Source organism: Scomber scombrus, chromosome 9, assembly GCF_963691925.1.
Source record: "Scomber scombrus chromosome 9, fScoSco1.1, whole genome shotgun sequence".
NCBI classification, from domain to species: domain Eukaryota; kingdom Metazoa; phylum Chordata; class Actinopteri; order Scombriformes; family Scombridae; genus Scomber; species Scomber scombrus.
The window spans coordinates 20,380,036-20,403,429 of record NC_084978.1 but is presented as its reverse complement, the minus strand read 5'-3'; the positions used below and the strand labels follow the sequence as shown (position 1 = coordinate 20,403,429).

The following is a 23,394-nucleotide window of genomic DNA, read 5'->3' as shown; positions in this document are numbered from 1 at the left end:
CTCGCTTTGTTTGTGTCCAGTAAATATTCACTTCCTGGGTGTGGGGCGCACATAGCCTCTACAGGTTGGTTATTTCTTTCACTGAATCTCGCTGACGTTTCTCCCACTGCAGCATCCAGGGTACTGAAATACAGTCTTTTGCAATCTGTCTACTCTCCCACTTCTTTCTGACTAACTTTTTTATTGACCACATAGTCTCTCTAGTGGCTAATTTCTCTTTGTCATTTCTGTGGAGGGGCTGCAGGAAATTCTGTGGTCTCGCTCTCCTGTAAATTTCTCCCAGCGTGTGTCAAACTGACTATCCTCCACACACACCAGGGCACTTTGGACCAGTCTGACACCAGGTTGGAGGTCAGTGGCTCGTGCTTGGAGTGGAGTATTAGGCCGATCCAGCAAACTCAATATTTGATGTGCCATACAGGCAATGAACTGGAAGCTGTGCTGGGTAATGGCCTTCAAAACCCCTGTGGCCTCAATTTGAACCTCTGTGCCACTGGTTTGGGTGCCATCGATCTTACGAAGCAGGTGGAGAATGCTGCTAAAGATTTTCATGACCACTGCACTGTAGCCAAGTGGCCAGAACACTGATGGTTAAGCAACCGTTGTCCTGTGTAGAGTACAGCTACAGTAGTTTGCCTGAAGTACTTGTAGAGATAGTTGCATACACTGAAAAAGTTCTCCAATGTGTTCTGAGATGACCCTAACCCTAACCCTAACCCTAACCCTAACCCTAACCCTAACCATAACCATAACCCTAACCCTTGCATGCAATGTTACCAAGTACAGTTGGTGATTAAAACAGTGCACATAAGACACTTCCCTCTGTATTTCTGTTTCTCTGTAAGAACCTTCTCTGTACTTAACCTAGTATGTTTAGTCAAAGACGTGGCATCATATTGTTACAAGTTGCCATCAATAAAAGTCTCTCTCTCACATTTTTACTCTTATCCACATAATGAAGCTCAATCAAAATATTTTCACATCTAGTGGGGTATTTGGTGCCACATATCTCCAGTTTTACAGTTTCCTAAGTGATTATTTAATTCATGAATTCCAATTATTTCATTTTGTAATTGATCCAATGTGTATGAGGCATTCGTATTCATATGAGCAAAGTCACTTTTTAAGACTATAGTTCATAATTACGCAGACAAATATGGCATTGTCTTTGCAGGAGTATTCTCTTTTTTTAAACCATGAGGTATGGCACTTGTTGAAGTTGTGGGCCAAGGTGTGGGGACAAGTCATGCAGCAGGAGTGAGCTGGTGGTAGCTGCTAAATTTCAGATAGCAAGGCTAACTTTGGCTGGAGACTTTAAAATGACTTTGATGCTGGTAACCTTACTGTTGTCTCCATGATCTGTCTTGGTCTCTGCAGCCGTGGAGGCAGTGCAACTGGGTTTCAACTTCCGCCTCCCCAACCATTTTTGAGACACCCAGAGACACCCAGCCCATGATCGTGGTCTTGACTGGTCCCACTCACCACTTGCAATTAAATGACAACACATTTATTATTCAAATTTCAACTGATGATGTAAACTGAAGGTGATAAGCATGCTTTTGCACCCTTGTAGAACCACACCTGATCACCGTCATACATGGGCTTGATAAACAGGTGTTTTAGGTAAATGTGCTAAATTATACTGATGGTCGAGACTGCACATGTGGTTACCTCCAGCATGGCTGCTCATGTGAGTGGTTGTGTAATGAAATGATTTGCAACCATTTCAATAAGTAGAAATGATCTATCAAGCTGATAATGTTTTGACTACATCAATCAAAGACCACTTGGCTTTGTATTAAATCCTCATAACTCACCTTAGACACTGTAGATCAGCTGTTAAACAGGCACACACGATAACTCCAATCTGGCAAAATTGGCAGGGTGATGTGCCAACAGGGCCAAGAGGCTCGTGAATGGGAGAATTGGATGACTGCACATAGTTAGCCTCATCTCTTCTTGCTCCTGCCAAGCTAGATAGAAAGATAGAAAGACAGAGAGGGGAGGGGAGGGGGAGCAGAGTCAGTTACTATCTAACTAAAGCGAACCTTGCTCCCTATTCTTCAGCAGTCCCTCTAATTGGCTATCCAGAGACAGTTGCCTTTGTTCCTAAAAGAGTCAAACAATAAATGCCTCCCGCTGCTCTCCTGGATGCCTTTGATGGCAAAGCAAATCAAGTCTGTCCTTTAATTTGATTGTAGTGTTTTGGCATTACTGTTACTGTTGTAAACAGCATAGAAAATCAAGTGATACAGTACCAAATCTTATGAAGCATAGTCCAAACTCCAGTGATTAAACACATGACAAAACAGACATGAAATATCTGTGACTTTTGCTTCAACATAACCTGTTAAGAAGGTGTTGTGACATGTATTCATCTGCAGTGTCTCTTATCTTCTAACTACCTTTGTGTACGTCTGGTAAACCAAAGCAATATTGTTCCTTGTGATACTGCAGATTATCAGATGTTTTTCAATTTGTTATGCAAGTAATTATGACATATTTCACACAAATAATGTCTTGTCAAGTGCAATATTGTCAGCCACAAATGTTGATTTATACGATTTCCTCACAATGTGAGATAATAAGTGTGAATGCCAGCTCCCTACTGCAACCATGTCTATATCATAGAGAGCGGCTTGTTTCCTTGGCTTTGTGGTCTCATCACAGCCACTATAATGGCACATCAGCTGCACCCAGCTGAGACTTTATGAACACACACACACAAACACACACACACACACACACACACACACACACACACACACACACACACACACACACACACACGCCTCTTGTGCTTTAGTGGCCCTCTCCTTCACGCCCACTTCATAACAACTAAATTATGCATGCATCAGGAGAATAAATCAGCTTGGACACGCAGACAAGAAAGGGCACATCAGAGAACCCATAAAATGCACAAGAAAAATAATATTAAAGAAATATGGATGAAGCTATGCATCACTGGCACTTCTCTCTCTTTCTATTTTGCACACATAAACCAGTATCACCGGCAAAGTGACAACCCAATATACAGATAGTTCAACCTGCAGGAGACACCTTCGTAATTCAATAACCCCTTGAAAAACTACAAGTTAAGCACCTGTGCCTTGAAAAAAAAAGTGATACAAGAGCCATCGTCTGTCACAATAAGCACACAATAAACCTCTATGATCTCTCAGTGTCCTTTTTTAAACTGAACCTGGAATAAAGCCATTTTACCTCCTACTCACCACCAGCTTCAGCAGCCATGAAATTACTGCTGGGAGCTTCTTTTTTTTCCATTACAACAAAATGTTCTGGCCTTTGCTTCAAGCAGCCATACTATAGGCTGATTGCTTTAATGTTACACCATGTCACAGGGCCAGTTTGTTTGTTGAAGCACCAAATAAAACATATATATCTTTCAAAAGCGTTAACACAATAGTAAAATAATATTTGGATCTTTTTTTGTTTTTGTTTTTGTGAAAGGTAAGTCAATCTTTTCGTCAATTCTTCCCCATTTTCAGCTGTTTAGCCAAAGCTTTGCAGCACTTGATCAATCCTTGTGTGTGTGTGTGTGTGTGTGCGTGTGTGTGTGTGTGTGTGTGTGTGTGCGTGTGTGTCTGTGTGTGTGTGTGTGTGTGTGTGTGTGTGTGTGTGTGTGTGTGTGTGTGTGTGTGTGTGTGTGTGTGTGTGTGCAGATATGTAGCGTGAGTGTGAGGGAGACCAGGGAACAAAGACAGATAGGGAGAGATGAAGAAGCTCTGAAAAGTCTGTGGGTGGATTTTCACAGTGGAGAACAGCTATTCTCCTCCCTCCTGCATGTATGTACTTCTAAAGATACAGACGCATGCTACTTCTGTTTGATTTGACATGCGCTGTCTTTCTGATTAGGACAACACTTGGCAGTGAAACTGTTTTGGTTTTAGGCCTACTGTAAACACCACATCAAAGCCTTGGCTACACACTTTTGGGCTACTTTGGCATTCGCTTCACGGTGAATGCTCCTTCTCTACCATCAGTATAAACGTTTAAAGCTGCCTTCTCCTGTGGGCAGGGAGAACTGGAGCTTATACTGTAGCTTTAGTTGCTTTGACGTACTGCATGTAAAAAAATGTTCCCCCATTTTAATTTGCATGGACCTATTTTTTAGTCTTCATTTTCTTCGTATTTTAATTGCCACCTCCCTTTAAAAGCATCTCAATTGCCATGTTTTTACAGGCACTTAGAGATTCATCAGACACTGATTGCACTTCTCCAAGTTGTTGCAACTGTATATTTCTTCAATAGAAGTTCAGAGCACAGGTCATATAAACCACAGCCTATTTTATTCAAACTGTGGGTCTATGCCAGATGACTAATGAGATGAAATATAAAGCCTTCTTCATCTCCTAGCCCAAGATTTTGATCTTCACTGTGCAAACACTGGAGGAATCCTCAGAGCCCTGTGAGCATAATTTAGCCCAGAGGCAAACAGTCACCAGGCCCTAAATATTGTAAGTATTTATTTTGGCTCCCTCAAAAGACAATGGAGACAAAGCATGTTTGGACTATGTATGAACTGGTACGTACATACAGATGCAGTTAATGAAGAGTGTCCCTCGCAACACTGGGGGGTGAAGGCAATTCTCAACTGTGATTTTTATGACTTGTCCAATTGTTCATTTTGTTAAATCCATGAATGACACCAGTATAGTGCAATTCTAGCAGGGAAAAATTTGAATGAGGGTTTGAACATTTAGATTACAGCATTTGGATAGGCAAATCTCATTCAAACATTGTATCAGTTCAGTCAATTTCTGACTTGATGTTCTATTCTGTATTATATTTATTAACACAATATAACAAAAGCTTGGTTTAGCCAACCTTCGAACACATGCACAATTGATCACCTGTCAGCACACAAGGAAATCATTTAAATTGAACTACCATAATTAATCTTTATACTATATTTACTATACAAAACATCCATATAACTATTAAAGGAACTTCAGTGATATCAAAACACATGATAAATAATGTACCAAATACATGTTTAAGTGGCTCTTACAGCCGTCATCTTATCTGCATATAATCAACCTTAATGTAAATAGGCCTATGTACAAACTAATCTCAGGAATGTGATCTTTAAAAACACGTTCCTGACTTTGAATGCCTAACATATATTCCTCTGATAGTGTCTCTTACTTTTTTAAAAAAGAAAGAAAAATCAAACCGTGCAGAAAATTTACTTTTTTTTTTTTTTTTTTTTAAATACTTTGCTCATGTCTGAAGATATCCATCTCTGATATTTCTGCCTCCATATCAGTACAACTAGAATTTCCTCAGTTACATTTTCGAGACAGATATCTAAAAAGCCTAGACAAACATCTCCATTGCGTGATACCACTAGAACTGACTGATATTAAAAAATACAGCCCAATAATACATTTCTTGTAATCTCAAGGAACTGCCCATGTAAGGAAATATTCTATTTCAGCAATGTGCAGTAGCAAGGAAATCACTGTGGTACTGTTACAAATGCATCAGTGTAAACACCTGTAAAGCTCACTTTCCAGCTTTATCTGCAAAGGTTCAGTCCTAAACTCGATATCAGGCCAATCACACAATTATGAATCGAAACCATTATCTTTGTGGTTTCAATCCAGTTCTTTCTGATGCCCTCTGAGACCCTGGACAGTGCTCAGCAGGGCGTTGCGACTCGCCAGAGACCTTCATTTACCAGAGGATTGGCAAGTTTTCATGCGTGTAGATTTTGATCCTTCAGGAATGAGTGCAGATCGTATCATTTGTGCCATTCAGTTCTTGCTCCTAGCTGTTAGCTGGAAGTTTCAGACGTATGTGGTTCTGTTTCATTCAACGGGTACTGTAGATTGGCTGATTGTGACTTATTTACTCATATTTATTTGATTATATTAGTAGAGTAGATTTAGGATTGATGTGGATTAGTGTAATCCCAATGATGATACACTGTAATAATACAGTGTAATATGTGGTATAGTTGTGTCTCTAAAGCAGACTGTCAGTTGTGGCTAAATACTGAGGTGTATGCTTGGAGAAATTTGCAATAAGGTTTCTCTGATTTGCCTTGTTAGCCTGAATCAGCTGTGAGTTATGAAAAAGGGTTGTGAATAAGAGAGAGAGAGATGGAGGCCTGTGACACTCTGCACCGAACCCTAATGAGAGGCAGGGAACCAAAGGAGCTGGGCAATGAGATTAGATGCAACTCAATTCAATTACTGCTGAGCCGCCACGGGTGACGCTTCAAAACTCATCCTGTTAAGATCCGGTTCACAGGCGAAGAAGATGACTGCAGCTCTCACTCAGGCACTGCACTCTACACTGCCACAACATCTCATTTGCAACAGCTCTGATTTATAAGCACACAGGGCGTCATTGCGCCAGGATTTGATAGCAGACTCTGCAATGTTCTGATATAAATTTAAAGGAAAATGCAGAAATAAATTGAGTTTTCATCAATAGCAGCAGTTTATACACTGCTACACAAAGTACAGAGTTGTTTCAAGTGTGTGTTATAAATTAACAAGCAACTTTGCACACAGCTTTAACCCCCCTCACACACACACACACACACACACACACACAAACACACACACACACACAGTATATGTATATATATACATATATGTGTGTAATACATTCAAATCTAGACACATATAGCCAGCCTCACTTCACCTTTGTTCGACTTTGACATGCAAGTGTGCAGCCAACAGAAACAGTGTTGTGCTGTGTTTGGATACATAGATGTAATTGTTCTAGCAGTTTCCCATCACCACTGCGCATATAGTGCTGCGCATATCTTAAACATTTTTGCAAAACATTGCATTGCATTTTTGCAAAAAATGTTTAAGATTTTTAATGGAATAGTTTTTGGCCCACAGAGCATGCAAAATGGACAATCTGATCACAACAGAAATTGGGGTTAGTGTTTTACAATCCATTAACCAAAAAGTTGACCTGCAGGATACACTTCACTCTGAAATAAAAGACATGCAACTGAGCTTGGATTTTGTCCACAACCAGATTGAACACATCCAAAGAGAAAGCAACTCCCTCCAAACCACCATGAAGATCATCACTAAACAAATGGATATTCTGAGAAAAGAAAAAAAGCACATTAAAGAAAACTTGCTGGGCATTTAGACATGGAGTATGCATGACAACCTGATATTCTCTGGCATACCGGACAAACAACACATCTGACGACGTAGAAACTCCGCTCAAAATGCACTCTCAGCTCAAAATCCTTCAGATACTGCAAACAACATAACCATCGTCTTCACAGACTTGGTAACTGCACCAATAAATGCGCCTGACCCATTATTGCAAAAATGGAACACTACAAACACACAGGACTCATAAAAAGCAAGGCAAAGGAAGTTAAAGGAACAAAGTTTGGCACTGATGGTCATTTTCCCTGAGATATAAACAAACAGAGAAAAAACCTCTATCACATCATGAAAGAGCATCAAATGAAAGAAATAACAGCATACATAGTGGAAAAACTGTACTTAGATGGACAGCTGTACTGCAACTCTATAACAACACCATGGCTATTCTAAGCCTTTTATTAACTAATTTCCTTCTAAAGAGTATAACATACAATACTCCTCAATTAATCCTCCTTCAACAACAAAAAGTAAAGAGCTCTATTCAAACCCTCCAAACCCAGACAGACAGTTGTCAAAGCTACACACAATCACAGCAACCTTCCTTCTGTTTTCCCGCTTGCACCCTCCCTCCCATTTCCCAATTCTATGGTCATCCTCCCCTGTTGTTTTTGTTTTGTGTTGTTTACTGGTGTGTTGAAATCCCTTTGGCTCATGTATCTTTGTCTCATTTTTCTGCCTTTGTTCTATTTCCTGTATCTCTTTGTCTTGTACTACCCACCCAGATACCCACCATATTTACATACATATCTGCGACAATATAAAAATCTCTGATTTACCCTTCATTGGCTCAATCATCAAACATCGCAGCTGCTTCAAAAACCCACTAATTTCCTCAACTCTGACAGCCTGCTGGAAAACACTCAAAATCAGCAAATTACAATTGACTCGTTGCATGTACGCCTCTCTCTGGCACAACCCAGACTTTCACCTCAACAAATCTCTCCTTCTCTTCAACACACAGGAACAAAAATTAATCACACATCTCCACCATGTATTTCAAGACAACTCATGTATCTAATTTAAAGACCTGATCAAGGGGTATAGGGTCAGTGGGGGAAACTTTCTCCAATACCTACAAATAAAATATAATATAAATAATATGAATATAATAAGTACTCCACTCCAACAACCCCAACTAGCAGAACAGAACATAACATATGCTATATCCACCAAAATCCTTCCTTTTATTCACCAATTTCCAATATAGATAACAACATCCACCATCCAAAGAGGTTTATCTCTCCACCAACCACTGCTCACAAGTTTGCAGAAACTCATTTGATACAAATCTACAAGTAGTCCAGTGTAAAATCCTCCTTCACTCCAAACAAAATGCGTGAAAAGGGTATCTCCAACACAGATAAATATTCACTATGCACTCTAGGTACAACAGACGACTACATCCACTCCGTTATGGCTCTGTCCACTGGTATAACACTTTTGGTTTAAGGTTGAACTTCCATTAAAACCTACAAAACCCACACAGGTTGACCTCGCTATCTTCAAGAAAGTCATTTTAGTAACTTGTTTGCATACTAAATGTTCTATCTTCTGTCATGTTTTATTCATCCCTTCATCCCAACCATATCTGAATGACGGGACTACCCCAGCCTCAATCTTTGGGGGTTTGGGACAGCTTGGATTCAGAGGCCCTGATCCCCGCTAAACCGCTCTCCAAATAGAAAGCTACTCCTCAGAACCAGTTGAAGAGAGCCCTCCTGTAGGGGTGGGGGCTGCAACAGGTCGACCACCTCACACAGCCCCGATGGTGGTCTGAAGCAGGCGGGACCAAAGAGAACAAGGAAGAGGAGAGTGGAAAAGAGCTAGAAATTGGGAATAAAAAAGGATAACACAAGCAAACAACCAAAAACAGCAAGAAGAAGGGAAAGTCAATACAAATAAATACATAAAAGTCTGCCCTGATCCTGCTGTCCTGACCTAAGCAACCAGGGCTGCCTTCCAAGAGCATTGTAGCTATGTTATGTTTTTATTTTTCACACACACACACACACACACACACACACACACACACACACACACACACACACACACACACACACACACACACACACACACACACACAAAACACATACTGTTGTTGGTCTTGTTATTGCTTTTTTGAAGTGTCTTTGTTTTCTTTGAGTCTAGTTCGCCCTCTTGTCTTGTGCTGTGTCATACGTGTCTTCATGTTAGTCACATGTATTGCACTATAAACAAATACAAATAAATACATATCACTAGCAAATGCTTTTAAGAGGTTGTATCCATTGATCAGCTATAGCTCAAAATGGACTCTGGTCCAGGGAAGGTGACTGGTAGGTGTAAATCTATGCAGACCAGCAACAACAACACATGCATTTTATCTATCGAATACTATTTATTAGTTTTTTCCTTGCTGGTAGAGATTAAAAGACAACAATCAGAAGTTTCGCTCAAAGGATTTTGTCCATTTTCAATTCTGAAGTCTAAATCAGGAAACTTTTCTGCTGACTTGAGGAGAAACAGGAGCAGAAGTAATCCATTTCTGGACAGACTATTTACCACTACCAGATTTCATCTCTTAATTTCCATACAAATGTAAAACTAGGCAGGCATGGAATCTTCTGTGAATCTTAAATGAATCCAATTGTTCCCGCTCAGTTCAGGGTTTGCCGGAGGAGACGAGCATCGCACAAATCAGCAATTTCAAAATAAAAGCCCTCAGCGATTCTAATCTGATTGACAGCACGTTGTTCTTCCTCTCACTGAAGAGTTAGCATCATTTCTCATTTTCTTGCACCTCCGAAATAAAAATAGGAGATGCACTGTTTTTTATTTTAGACAGAACACTACAGATACTCACAGATAAGGAGCTCAAATCCCCAGAGTTCTCCCCTGAGTGAGTATTTGTGTTTTCTTTTGTTGTGCGAAACGTTCTTAGACGTGTTATTATGCATTTCAAGCATTGCAGGAATCAGTGATTGTGCTGCAGTAAACAAATAGATACTTGCAGCTCTGAAAAAAATACCCACTCTATCATTTTAACCCATATGCATGGCATGTCGAACACCCAATGTGATTACTGAGTACAAAATGGCTCATTGGCTTTTCTTTTTTTTTTACCTTTACCAGCCTTATTCTCCACAGTTTTTTCCAAACCAACAGAGACCATTCTGACCCAGTTAATCTGCATGACATCTCTTAATGTGAGAAGCTTTTATTGTTGGGAAGACTGCCATGCTATCCAGCTGGCTTGTGGTTGTTGAGGTTCTGAGCATATGCCTGAGGAAAATGCACAATGCAATCCAGGTTCTTCAGACCTTCATTTTGTAACTTTTGCTTCAGGTGCAGGAGATGTGAGGAAGTGTAGCACATGAGAGACTCCTGCTGCTGTGCTCATGTAAAAATGATGATATTTCAGAAAAGCTTCAGATGTTTTCACTTTGTTTTGTTTTTGTCATAGGAAAAGCTATACATGCGCTCCTTCTATATTGTTATTACCCTTCTACATTGTGTCATCTCAGGCCTTGTGGTCTGTGCTACCGCTCTTAAATAGCTCCGTGACCCGGAGGCCACAAAGGGAACATGTGTACCTGTATACGCCCTCAACATATCTCAACACAGTGTTGTGCTACAAGTTACGTTCACAAACTGTTGGCTTAACTCCTCGGAGATGTGACCTGATAACCGTGTTGCCAGATAACCTTGAAGTCTGGCAGGCTGATGTTTCCAGGCAGCATGCCATTGCTCCTCTGGACAGATGACACACTGTGCATGGGTCTTCGCTTCTCGCTGTGCCGCTCGCCAAAAGGTCATCTGGTAGAGATGTGGCTATGTGCTGAGGTGGGGGGAAGCACACCAGGAGCGCAGACACACATGGTGCAGCAGTCTCAGAGCATTTATGAGAACTGCTTCTCAAGAAAAAAGGCTACACGGCCATTCAGATGGAATGGAAAAGAAGTGAAATGCAAAAGCAGAGAAATGAAGGAAGTCGTTTTCTTGTTATAGCCGTTGTTGTTTCTTTGGTCTCTGTGCTTGCTTTGTTGGCTGTCTGCAGCCGGTTCATAGAGATAAGGTTTTACTGAGAAATGACTCACAGTGAAAAAAAATATATGACTAATGTTTACTTTGCCCACTGCTGTTCAGACAATTTGCATAATACCCAATCACATATTAATCGTCATATAAAATCTGTATATGTCTGAATGTGTGCCAGAAATTGCTGTTGCTGCAAGTTTTTTTTTTTCATTTTCATTCTCTGTATCAGTTAACCACATGATAAATTATGAAAAATGAATAGAGTTTTGGAAAAGAAGCTTATTGTACATACAGTTTGCAGTTGCATTGTCCGTGGCTTAATAAAAAATCAGCACTGTGCTTGATTTTCATTAATAACCTTCATGTTCATTCTTGTCCATTACATTGGAGAAGAGTTAAGCCATTTCTATTTCATCTTGTGCTATGTGCAATACATCCCCCAGAAATAGGACTATATTACTCATTCTGTGGTATGTCATTTGACCATAGTGTTTCTGAGCGTGCTGTTAAATGAAAATATTTCACGTGTGAATTAATCATTAGAAGGACTCATTCTCCATTCTTCTGGTGGCATAATGATCTCTTTCTACCACTGGCCTGGATGAATCTTTCATTGTCTTTATCTTTAAATGAGTTGGCACAATTCTCCAAGGAGACACGGGCTGGGATGTGTTTCACCGCGCTGTCAGAGTTAACATGTGGCTGAGCTAAATGCCATAGTTTAATTGTGCCAAGCGCAATAACATCACCCACTGATCTTTTAATAATATGGAGATACAATTCCTCCTTTCACTTCATTATGATATTGGCTTCTCAACATGCAAATGTAAATTCACACACAAAGTCTAGTCTCTCAACAATATTTCAGCAGGCCTGCAGACTTTGAAATGCTATTTTAGATTGTAATGAGATGGCCTTTCACCTTTGAATTCAAGTAAAAACCTCTCTAGAATAAATTAGTAGCCACTTAATTTTTGCATAATTGTTACTGTGTGCCAGTCCTGTTGTGTCTAATCCTCTCTGTCACTCTCTCATTCTCTCTGTATCTCTCTCTCTAGGTTTCTCTATACTGCAGGCCATCATGGAGGCAGCTGTAGCTAACAACTGGCAGGTGACCGCTCGCTCTGTTAGCAGCACAACAGATGCGGCAGAGTTCAAGCGCATCATCGAGGAGATGGACAGGAGGCAGGAGAAGCGTTATGTGATTGACTGCGAGGTGGACAGGATCAACACCATATTAGAACAGGTGAGCCTCATAGCCGCTGTATATGTGGTAACACGCTTGTAGATTACTTTGCCAAACATTTACACTGTCTATCCAGCCCTCTGCTTTAGTTAAATAATTGCCAAGCAAATTTAATTTACAAAATAACAAATATTAACAAATATCAAGTGATAGCACTTGAGTAAACTTGGGTAAGATTTTGAGACTTTTTTTTATGAGAAACAGGGCGTGGAGTACAGTATGAAGATATGAGCATTATCGAAAATAAAATGAAAGTAGCCGACTAGCTTATTGCTGTGGTGATGTATTTATCTGCTAACATGCCAGACGGAGCTGCCAGATCTCATGGTCTTACACCCCGTATGCCTTTTCTCAGGTTAACCTTTCATCTTTGCTTCCTCCAATGTAAGATTTGCAATTTTTAACTGAAGGAACAACTTTTGTTTTGTTCAAGTTCAGAGGGGCTGAGGTGCAGAGCAGAACAACGTTAAGGCAGGTTTACACAGATTGTCTGTGAACGCACCAATCATCATCTGCTTGAACCAAAACCATGCAAAAAACAATTCATTGTAATGTACATTCTGGTAAATCTGATCATCTATTCAGATTTTACTTCTCTTTGGATAGACCTGAGACTAAAGTGGGGAGTGTCAGACTTAGTGAGGAGCATTGACCTTATGTTTTGAAGAAAAAAAACATGAAGTATCTGGAGGGTAGTGGCTCAGTTTACCAAGAATAATGCTCATCCAAGCTGAAGAAGCCCTGATGCAATGATGATTTGCATGGAGGAAGAGGAGTAGGTGGAGACCAAAACAAAGCTAAAATGAGAGTGAATATTGTCAGATCAATTGACACAATTTCTTATGAATGCAAATGCTGCTCCGTGTCTGCTGGATATGTACACAAGCAACTGTTTGCTAACATGTTGCTTACATATCAACTTTATGATGTAATAGAGTGTCAGTGTTGTGTTTCCAATATGTTCTGCTGCCCCCAAGTGGCCAAAAAAATCCCCTGTGTCTTATGAGCCCCTTAACTTTATTGTTTTTCTGGAATGCCTCTTTAATTTTAGGAACATTTTAGTCCACAATTAACCTTTGTGGAATATAGAGGATATTAGTGTCCTTTTTTAAGTTTTTGCACTGCCTCTTATTTCATATGCACATTTTTACAGGTGGCTGATATCTCATTTTGGCACCAAATCCTTTGTTCTCTCTAATTCAAAGTCAGTTTGTGCAACCTCCTAAGAGCTTAACAGTGTGATGAGTTGAATGGAAGGCACAGCAGTAATCCTACCTGTTTGAGGGGCTCAGTTTGACACTGTTTGGTTGGTGAGTTGGGGACCAGTTTGTTTTAAAATCAACATGTTGTGTTGAAGCTGTGCGAGAGCATGAGGTTGAGAGGTCTGAGCGTGAGCAGCCATTTGGAGACACCACTGATGATGCAGCCTTTTTAATCCTCTTCTAACAACCCCAAACCCCCTCTGTTCCTCTATCACGTCCACTGCCCGAGGAGGAAATGAAAGGTCCACCAGTCCTTGTAGTAGGGGAAACACAATTACCATGAATAGATGAGTGGCTATTATGCCATGCATCTCCTCTGTTCACTTGCTCTGCACTACCCTATACTCCTCTGCTTGCTGCCGCTGCCTGCTTATAAGGCAATCAGCTATCGAATTGGATTCTGCTCGTTAACATTCATTTAGATATTGGCTTCTCTCTGCCTCACAATATCCCCTCAACGACTGTTAGTTTCACTTGTTTTTTATGAATCTAATTTGATCCCAGAGTCATAGTTTAAAGCAGAATTGCTTTTAGTAGTAATTTGCTGTGTCTAATTTAATTCTTGTGCTGCAAATTTTCTCCCTTTACAATGCAGGGACTATACTGAGATCTGCTTTCTTTTTGTGTATAAGAATATGCATCAGCTTTTAAGAAAAGCTTAGAATATTCATTACAGATCACATGTGAGGCATATTAATGGGTGCGTCTTTAATTGCTCTCTTCCCCCTGCAAACAATAATAAAGATATAGGCAATAATCGTTTTGATGTTCTCTTGTTCCTGCCTTCCCTCCCATTAAGTGGAATGAGACCCCTTCCAGAGGGGTCTCATTCCACTCCTCAATCTCCACCATCATACATGTTTATGTGTAAAGTTTATTTTACCTCGGAAGGGGAAAATAAAGCTTTAACAACAGCTATCCTTCAAAGCAGCAGTGTGCTCAATTTTACCCCTTGTTTCAGTGACAACCTCAGCGTGAGACTTTTTTTTTAGTTGTTTTTTTTAAGCTAATTGAAATAATCTGGCTAGCTCTGCCAATATGGATGAGTCACAGGCATTCAGGGAAGCTGCTGGACTTCACTCTGCAGCTGCCCCCTATTGGGTCATACCATTATACATCGAAACAGGGATAGACTGTCTCCCATGAGGGAAATCACACCAAAAATGGCACCCAGTGGCAGCTATGTGGAAACCTGCTGTGTATACCTGCTGTTATACTTCCATTAACCAAAACAAAAAAACTGTAGACAGATAGAGTCTCATCTCTGGAGGATAGGAGTTTGAACTAGAACCTGTGTGCTGAGGCCAGTGTCTGTTTGTCGCAATGTCGACATGTCACTTCCGTGCGTCAAGGTCACTGCCTGCTGAGAGAGGATCATGAGGCAGGACAGATCCAGCTAGCTGATTGCTGGCGGAAATAGGAATCAGCTCAGTGGCTCAGTTTTATGATTTCAGTCTGAGTAATCCCACCATAGAACCAATGTCTTTTTGTTGGCCAATGAAGTTCAGAGTGTAGAGATATCCTGAATGGGCAAGTGTTGAGTCTGCACAATTTGGAACAATTGTTGAACACAAAGAAAACTTTCCATGCTGCTCTTCATTTGCACCACTTTTGAACCAGTCACTACTGCTAATGCTTTGATCCGGCCAGGCCCTCGTTGCTGTACTGGTTCACTGCACTGCACTGTATTTCAGTGTTTCCGTAATATTCCTGAATGATTAAAGAGTCATCGGCTGGTAGTACATTTATTCATTCATTTTATCATATTACAGTATGATTTAGTGGCATTTACATCTTTTGCTCCTTTATACTTACTGTATACTCTAATACAAATAAAATATTACATTAGTGCCATGTTTCTGTGCATATTATGATTTTTCATTTACAACATATGGAGTATAAATCTACTCAATATATCAAGCAATTAAAATGAGCTCAACTTCAATCAGCTACAGAACTGAAATGCTGCTTACATGTTAATGCATTCATAATGATAATATAACAATCCAATTATATACAGAAAGGGGTCATTCTGTATATTGAGTACTCTTAGATTTTATACTTTTCTATTAACAAATCTTTATGATATATGAAACATTTTATACTGTGTTATTATTGCTTTTACATAAAAGATATGAATACTTTCTCTACCACTAGAGACATCTCAACCAGGGCTGCAACTAATTATTATTTTCATAATCATTTGAACTGTCCGTAATTTTTTTCAGTTACCTGATTAACTATTTTGTCTTTGGAAAGTCCAGAAAAATATAAGTTCAAACAATACAACATTTATGAAATTTAAAAAATATATATAAAACACAGAAAATAATTCAATTAAGAAGCTGGAACCAGCAAATATTTGGCATTTTTTTCTTGATGAAACAACCAAAACCATTGTTAAATTAAAGAATTATATAAGATTTTTTTTAAATGTATGATCAGTGATGTAAATGATTATGACACTTGTTTCCGCTTTAGCCTCATCCTGTGCCCAAGTGTGTGACAACAATTCCTTTAAATTGATGAAGGATTCATCACGTACACAATAGTACTGGATGTGCCTGTTCCTCAGTCATGAGCACACTCAGTTGAATGTCACTTTTATTAGCTCTGTTTATCACTTGACATGAGGTAGAAACACAGTAAGAGAAGTGTTTGCATACTGCTGCATCAGGCACAGTTGTGTTTGCTCATGTAAGAGCAGAGTGAATCTTCCACCAAATTTGTTCTGGGATGCTGAGGAGAATGCTACACCCGGGCCATTATCATTTTATGCTGTAACAACCACTCAGGATTTATCGCCCATAGGACTTTTCCATCAATACACTGCACTGCAGATAAATTAACCCAATGGCAGTCCTTCCCTTACGACAAAAATGGGAGAGCCTCTGCCAGCTCTGCTTTCTGAATCATATCCGATGAATGTTCTTCATTGTACCATCTAGTCTTATGGTATTAAATGTTTTAAAAAAATGTTTGTGACAATCACAGAAGGGCACTGTAAGCAAGAACTATGATTGCGTGTAAGTTAATCATCCTTGTATTGCTACCACTTGTCATAATGATGATTTTTCAGAATGTATATTCGTGTGCCTCTCTATCTCTGATCGTATGCAGCTGCATGTGTGTTACACCGTATACTATATGTGCTCACGCCTAATCTGATCCATCTCGGAGATTGCACATATAGCCTCATCTTTGCCTTCATGCTCCTTCCTGGCCCACTTCCCTCCAGGGAATTCTGTGCTGGAGTCTGCTCAGAGGCAACAACCTGCTCATCACTAGTGTAAAGAGAAAAGGCAAAAAAAAAAAAAGGCGAAAAAAGAACGGCGTCTGGGACAGGCCCAGGGCACGCAAGCTGTTCAAAGACAGGCAGGCAGGCAGTGCGTGCTATACAGACGCAAAGCATTTTCATGCAGAAAAAAACAATAAGAAGTGAAAGGGATTCCAAAAAAAAGGAGAGGTGCATCTGGGGATTTGTTAGAACAACATTCTGCTGCCTGTAGAGGCATGAGGGGTGGCAATATTGTCTTCCCATGGAGAATTGGAGATCCTCCATATCCCTCTTATTGCTCTTGAATGAAGAAAAAAATCCCCAGTTGGCCGCATTATAGAATCAGAAATCTGTGTTTATCAAATTCAAGAAAGGAAAATAAATCTAATAAGAGGTTGTGGGATACAGTCTGGATTACAGACTGCAAGCAGCACTAGATAGAAAAATGTCTGCAGTAAAAAGGTCCTCAATCCATGTAAAATAAAAACAGGGAGCAGCATCAGCGTTCCGTAAACCAGGGGATGACATGTGTATGCTCATGTTACATATTGGCAAGCATAGATATAACCAGAGGTATTGCAAAATAAAATAACATCAAGATAAAAATGAAAATGTACTCTGGCACTCTTTGATTTTCTAAAAGATACATCATAAAATCTGCCACATAAACCCTCTCAAGCATTCAAAGCTCCTTGATTACTTTGACTCTGTTTTCTAATAACACTTCCTGGCATGCCTCTCAATTTGTTCTAAAAGATAGAGGAGGACAGAGGGAAGAAAGTGAGCTAATGTCGGATATGAAAGGTGCTCCTGATCTCAACATTACAGTAGCTTATTGTCCCTGGGCTGCTGAAAGGAGGGGCTGACGGAAATATAGCTGAACCCTTTCTGCTCAATGTAAAGCCGAGGACACGTTGTGCTTTCAAATCCTTAGCACCCACCTTGGATGTTGAGGGCCATTTACCTACTGCGATGATAGAATTAAATGGGATTAAAGTGTTATCATTAAAGAGAAAGTGACCTGTTGACTCCACGACTGAATGTGAGGCTGGGATCGGTGTGCTGCCACTGTGAACATTTGCACATGTATCAAGGATACAGTCTTACAATACAGTCTTTAAACCACTGACATTTATCAATCAAAGCAAAATTACACTGATTACCCATTACCTATTTTCAGTGAAAACAGAGCATATTGCTGTTTTGAAAGCCAAGATTTTGGCACACATACACGAGGGCAGTCTCATTGCAGTGTCAGTGATTCCTTCCTGAGGTGTCAAGTCTCAAATAGTTCTCGTATCTCATAGTAATGATTTATATAATCATCTGAATATGAGTCAGGTGTTTCTAAAATGTTCTGCATTTGGGGGAAGGCCAGTTTTTGTGCTATCTTCGGGGGGCATATATGATGGCTGCCAAGAAAAGCAACTCAGCCACAGCCACTACTGGCTGTTAATTACAGAGTGCTCCACCAAGAGCACTTCTACCAAGAGCCTTGAAGCAGAAATGGAGACCAAATTCCTTCTGTATCAGAGCATACAGTGCTCAGATTCATCCACCCGTCCCATAGTGTGTGAAGTTAAGTACTGTGATACCTCTGCAGCAACAATGACCCCCGTAAAACATAAAATGTCCATTCACTACAACTTCCCTACGTCCAATTATCCCTCAAGTTACTCACTTTTTACATTTTAAAACATTTTAACATAACATTTATTTTGTGAATTACACAAACTACAAAATTAAACTGTAGGTTGTTACCTACTTAAGTAAATGTGCATGGCAAACCAATATCAGTGCAGCTGAGTGAAGATGGTTTATTAGAAAGAAACTCCTGTATCGTTTTAATATTTTAAAAAGTTGGCAAGGTTAATAAGCACACTTGCGTTAGCTTACTGTGCACATCATTTTCATTATAGCTACATAGCAGTAGATTATTATGTCCCAACAGCTAACACTAGCAAATAGTAGATCATAGTTGGAATCACTCAGATATACTTTTGAAAAGACGATATCCCTTAATCAGGATCGCTGGACACATATAGCTGAACAGCAGCCTTTCGTGTTTGTGAAAATGTAACATTAGCTAACATTAGCTCAGCAGCAAGAGCAATTGCTATTAATATTGACAAAAACATAGCAGTCACTACCAATAATCTGCTTTTGATTAGAATAATAAAAAGAACATACATACAAACACAAGATAGTAAACCAGACATGCTGTCTCTCTATGTTGCTGCTAAAATTCTTTAAAGTTGACTTCAAACAAAATACTGATTAAAATATATCGGTGGCACAGGTAAAACCTGGGTGTACAAAAGGTGTACTGTCTTTATTGCCTTATTTTTAATTTACGTGATTTTATGATTAGCAAAGATTTCTCATTTGTTAAGTTTCATCGAAAAATATAAAATATACTTGTTATATGTCAAAAATACATTATGTTGCGTTTACTTGGAGTACAGTGGTCTCCCTTGGGTATAGTTTTCAATAGATGAAAGCCCAATAAATCCACTCCTGGATCATTTTGGCCCAATCACAGATTATTCAAATTAGTGCTAAAATGATTAGTTGACTAAGGGAATAGTCAATCAACAGATAATAAACAGTTTTGAAAACTGATTAAATGTTAAAATCATTTATCAAGGAAAAATACAAAAAAAATAATTATTTTCAGCCTTTTCAGTGTGCAAACTTTCTATTTTACATCATAATAAAGTATGGAGTATCTGTTGACAAAATTATGACAGTTTATTTATTTAATTTTTGATTGTTTTTGTAAATGCTTGATATTTCATTCACTATAGGATTAATCAGTTAAAGATAATAAACAGGTTAATTAAAAATGAAAAGCTTACATGTAGCCCTAATGCCAAAGCCTCAAGGAGGAATCTGTGTGTTTTGGTCTCTTAGCTTTTTCGTAGTGCAGTAAGAGGCTAAAAATAATTGCATCATTATTTGCTGGTCTTTCAGATGCCTCAGTCAAAGGTATGATATTTACAAACTATAGGGAACCTATCATTTTCAGTCTGCCTCTTCCTGTGTTGCGGCAAACTCTGCAGTAGAAAGGTCAAACTTGGAGTAAAACAGTCTGGTGTTTATCGAAAATGTGGCTGTAGTTTTAAATTTAGGGCTGTCTGTCTAGCGGGCTGAGCCATGACCAGTGTGGATGATGGGGAAGTCAAGGTCATCCTGGTTGTCTGTCCCCATCAGGCTTTAAGGAAAACTCCAGTCTGCAAAATAGAGGCTCTCCTTCAGCAGCAGAACAAAAGGTGCTGGAGCCAGCTAGTGGATCGATGTGCAAGAGGGTGCACTGTATGAAAAAAGAAGGGAATCACGTTATTGAAGCGGTAGACACACTAAACACATTTCTTCTCTTCAGTGTCACTGGGAAACAGAATAATTGGTGAGTGTTTGTATTTGTATGTTTGTGCTGTAATATAGATTAATAGCAGCAGGAATCAATTCAAGGAAAATGGGATGCCAAAAATACAGGATGATGGAAATTGAATGTGTCTGAATATTTTTTGACAGCTAATGCAAACATTAGTTTTCAATCTGTGCTTCTGGCATAAATATCCATTTTAAACCAAAAATGAGGAGCAAAATCATATTAGCATTGTTAAAGTAATCGTTCAACATGTTGGGAAATTCACTTATTTGCTTTCTTGGAGTGAGATTAGAAGATTGATACCTCTCTCATGTTCATGCATTAAGTACAGAGCTGGAGTCAGGATTTGATTATTGTAAAATTAGATTTGGTAGATAGATCAGCATAAAGGTGAAGATAGATAGATTAGCTTAGTTCTGTCAACCCTTTCCAACATCTCTAAAACCCACTAATCAATCTAATTTTTTGAATCCATCCATTTAACAGGGTGTTACCTCTGCTCAACTAATACCATCTAGCTGTGCAGACTCAAAACCAATACTTATTCACCTTATCAAGCAACCTGTACTAGCCAATGGTTAAAACCATTTTTCCTCAAGAATCAGTTCCTTGTAACTCCCCTTAAAAAGAAAAGTTGTTTAAAAAAAAAAAATGCTTTAATTTGTGCACCATTAATACAACAAGGTACAACATATTAATTAGTGAACTTTAGGGTTGATGGTAAATGGATTTTTGGATTTTGGATAGCACTGGGCTAGCTGTTCCACCTGCTTCTATTTATTAATCATTATCTGGTGGTCAGACCACATTGCATATTTGCTGAAATGAATATATTTTTGAATAAGTATACATTCATATCCTAGGCAGTAAATTAATAACATTTAACCTTTTAACCAGCTATGGAGGGCAGCCATCTTTTCATCCCACCGGAGGGAAATGTTTAGCCTTGATATTAATATTTTGTGTGTGCAGTTTGAATGGAATAAATGAGGTATGGCATGTTAAACACTGAGCTTTAGAGGTGTTGGTAGGTATATTTTTGAATTTTAGACAGAATATTGCTGTTCCCTATGTTTTCAGTGCTCACATGTCGAACTCCAGCTATGTAGTTTAACATTAATCTTATAATTTCTCTCTCAAAAACAAAGTATATAAGTATATGTTGAATTATGCCTTTTAAGGTGTTTCTTTAAGCATTTTAGACTGCTTATTCTGCTGGAATGTTTTATATATTCTTATTTTTAATCTGAGAAACTGTTGTTGCAGTTAATAGCATATTATTCCTCAAATAAAAAGAAATAAGAGAGAATGATCTCACCATTAAAAGATAGTTATCATGCCCTGCAGTATCTAAGTGTTTTCACAGACGGGGCAGACGGCGGTTCATCGCCACTGCCCATCTCAGGGTACTGTTGTCTGCCTAATTAAGGAGGTTGAGGGGAGAGGTTGGCCGGAGGTTCTGTGTATCCCTGTGTCATCAGTGTCTTGCCGTGCTCCATCCCAAGGTCGCTGCTTGTAGCTGATGCCAGACTGGCTGTGAGCTGCAGGCTGCAGACAGGGGGTGAGGCCTTTCTCTGCCCAGCTCCAGGGCAGGTGTTAGGAGCCTTACGGCCAGAGTCAAGGTTAGCACACGGTGAAGGAACATGCAGCCGTGGGGTTTGTCCAAGAAAACGCAGCACGGTTTAAAGTCCGAGAGTCAGACTTGTGAATGATTACAGTAGAAGTAGCCATGATCTGTCAAGCTCTTATATCACTGTAGTAGAGTAATTCATGGAGGTTTCTGTCACTTACTCATTAAATACAGATTGATGGGTTCTAAAAGCCAACTCCTGCTATTTCTACTTTATAATCAGCTCATTTTCTCTTTGTTTTTATTTCACTTTTGTGGTTGCTTCCGTCTGTCTGACATCCTGCAGTGTTGGAAGTTTTAAAGCCTTAATGATGGGGAAGTTGTCAGAGAACGCGGACCTACCGAAGCAGCTTGATAGCATGAGAGAGAGGCTTTGTGTGTTTGTTCTCCATCATGTGTGTCTTATTGTAGGAAATGCTACCAACTTTCTCCCCTTCTGTGAACAACCTTCAGATGTCCCTGAATGAAGGAGAGAAGTGGTTTATTTAATTTGGGAGGGTGCTCAGTCTAAGTAGGGGTAAGATCTAATTGTTTGGTTCCACTGTATAATTGTGCTCCCAGGTCAGCTAAAGTTCAACAGAGCTAAATGAAATATTGTAATTGTAGATGAAATGGTTGAAACTGAAAACGTCCTTCAAAGATTTTTTTTTTTTTTTTGCAGCCTCAGATGTGATAGAAGATACAAGTCTGCTTTTCATCACTCTCTACTACTCAGCGGGAATGTCGTAAATGATCCACAGAAACAAATATCTGACGTCCCCCGGCCTAACACGCACACACAAACAGATGATAAACTGACAGTTTGTTTTTGTGACAGAGCCAGAGCCAGAACATGTGCAAACATGCTGATTTTGCTGTAAACTTGTGTTGCTGTGTTTGTAGAACGCAGATGAAAACTGAGACATGGTTGACAGGTTTCTGCATGGCAGCCACTCAGAAGTCCATCCACAGCAGGCTGGAAACTCATAAATAACAGACCTCACAGGCTGAATTGAAAAGCATGTCCAGCATGTAATGCATAGAGAGCCAGGACAATTTAGAGTTTCACTATTGAATTTATCTGCAGGTCGGAACAAAAGGAAAATGTAGAATAAAAGGCAGCATATGGTTGGTACCACACTGATGGAATGGCTTAGAAAACCACTTACTATTTTCAGACAGGCTGCGTGGGTTGAAACATGCTGTTATGCTCCAAAGGTGTGATATTTTCAAAGCAGAGCGAGATCTACATCTTACTGTCTCACTGTAAATTTCTTTGAAATATTTTTTCCTGTTTTTACCTTCCGTACAGCAGTTGCCGAGAACTCACATCCCTGCACCGTGAATCACTTCAAAGTGAACGGAGTATTCAAGGGTGTTCCACATTGTTTCTGTTTCTCGCTCATTATCAGCTCCT

General features: G+C 39.5%; 1 protein-coding gene across 1 annotated transcript in view; it reads left to right on the top strand.

Annotated features, from left to right (window-relative positions):
• The window catches only part of LOC133986428 (glutamate receptor 3-like), an 81,606-nt gene that overhangs the window by 31,928 nt on the left and 26,284 nt on the right, over positions 1–23,394 (top strand). The window contains exon 4 of the mRNA XM_062426246.1: positions 12,251–12,438. Coding sequence (XP_062282230.1) covers positions 12,251–12,438 — 188 coding nt within the window. The remainder of the gene's footprint in view (positions 1–12,250; positions 12,439–23,394) is intronic.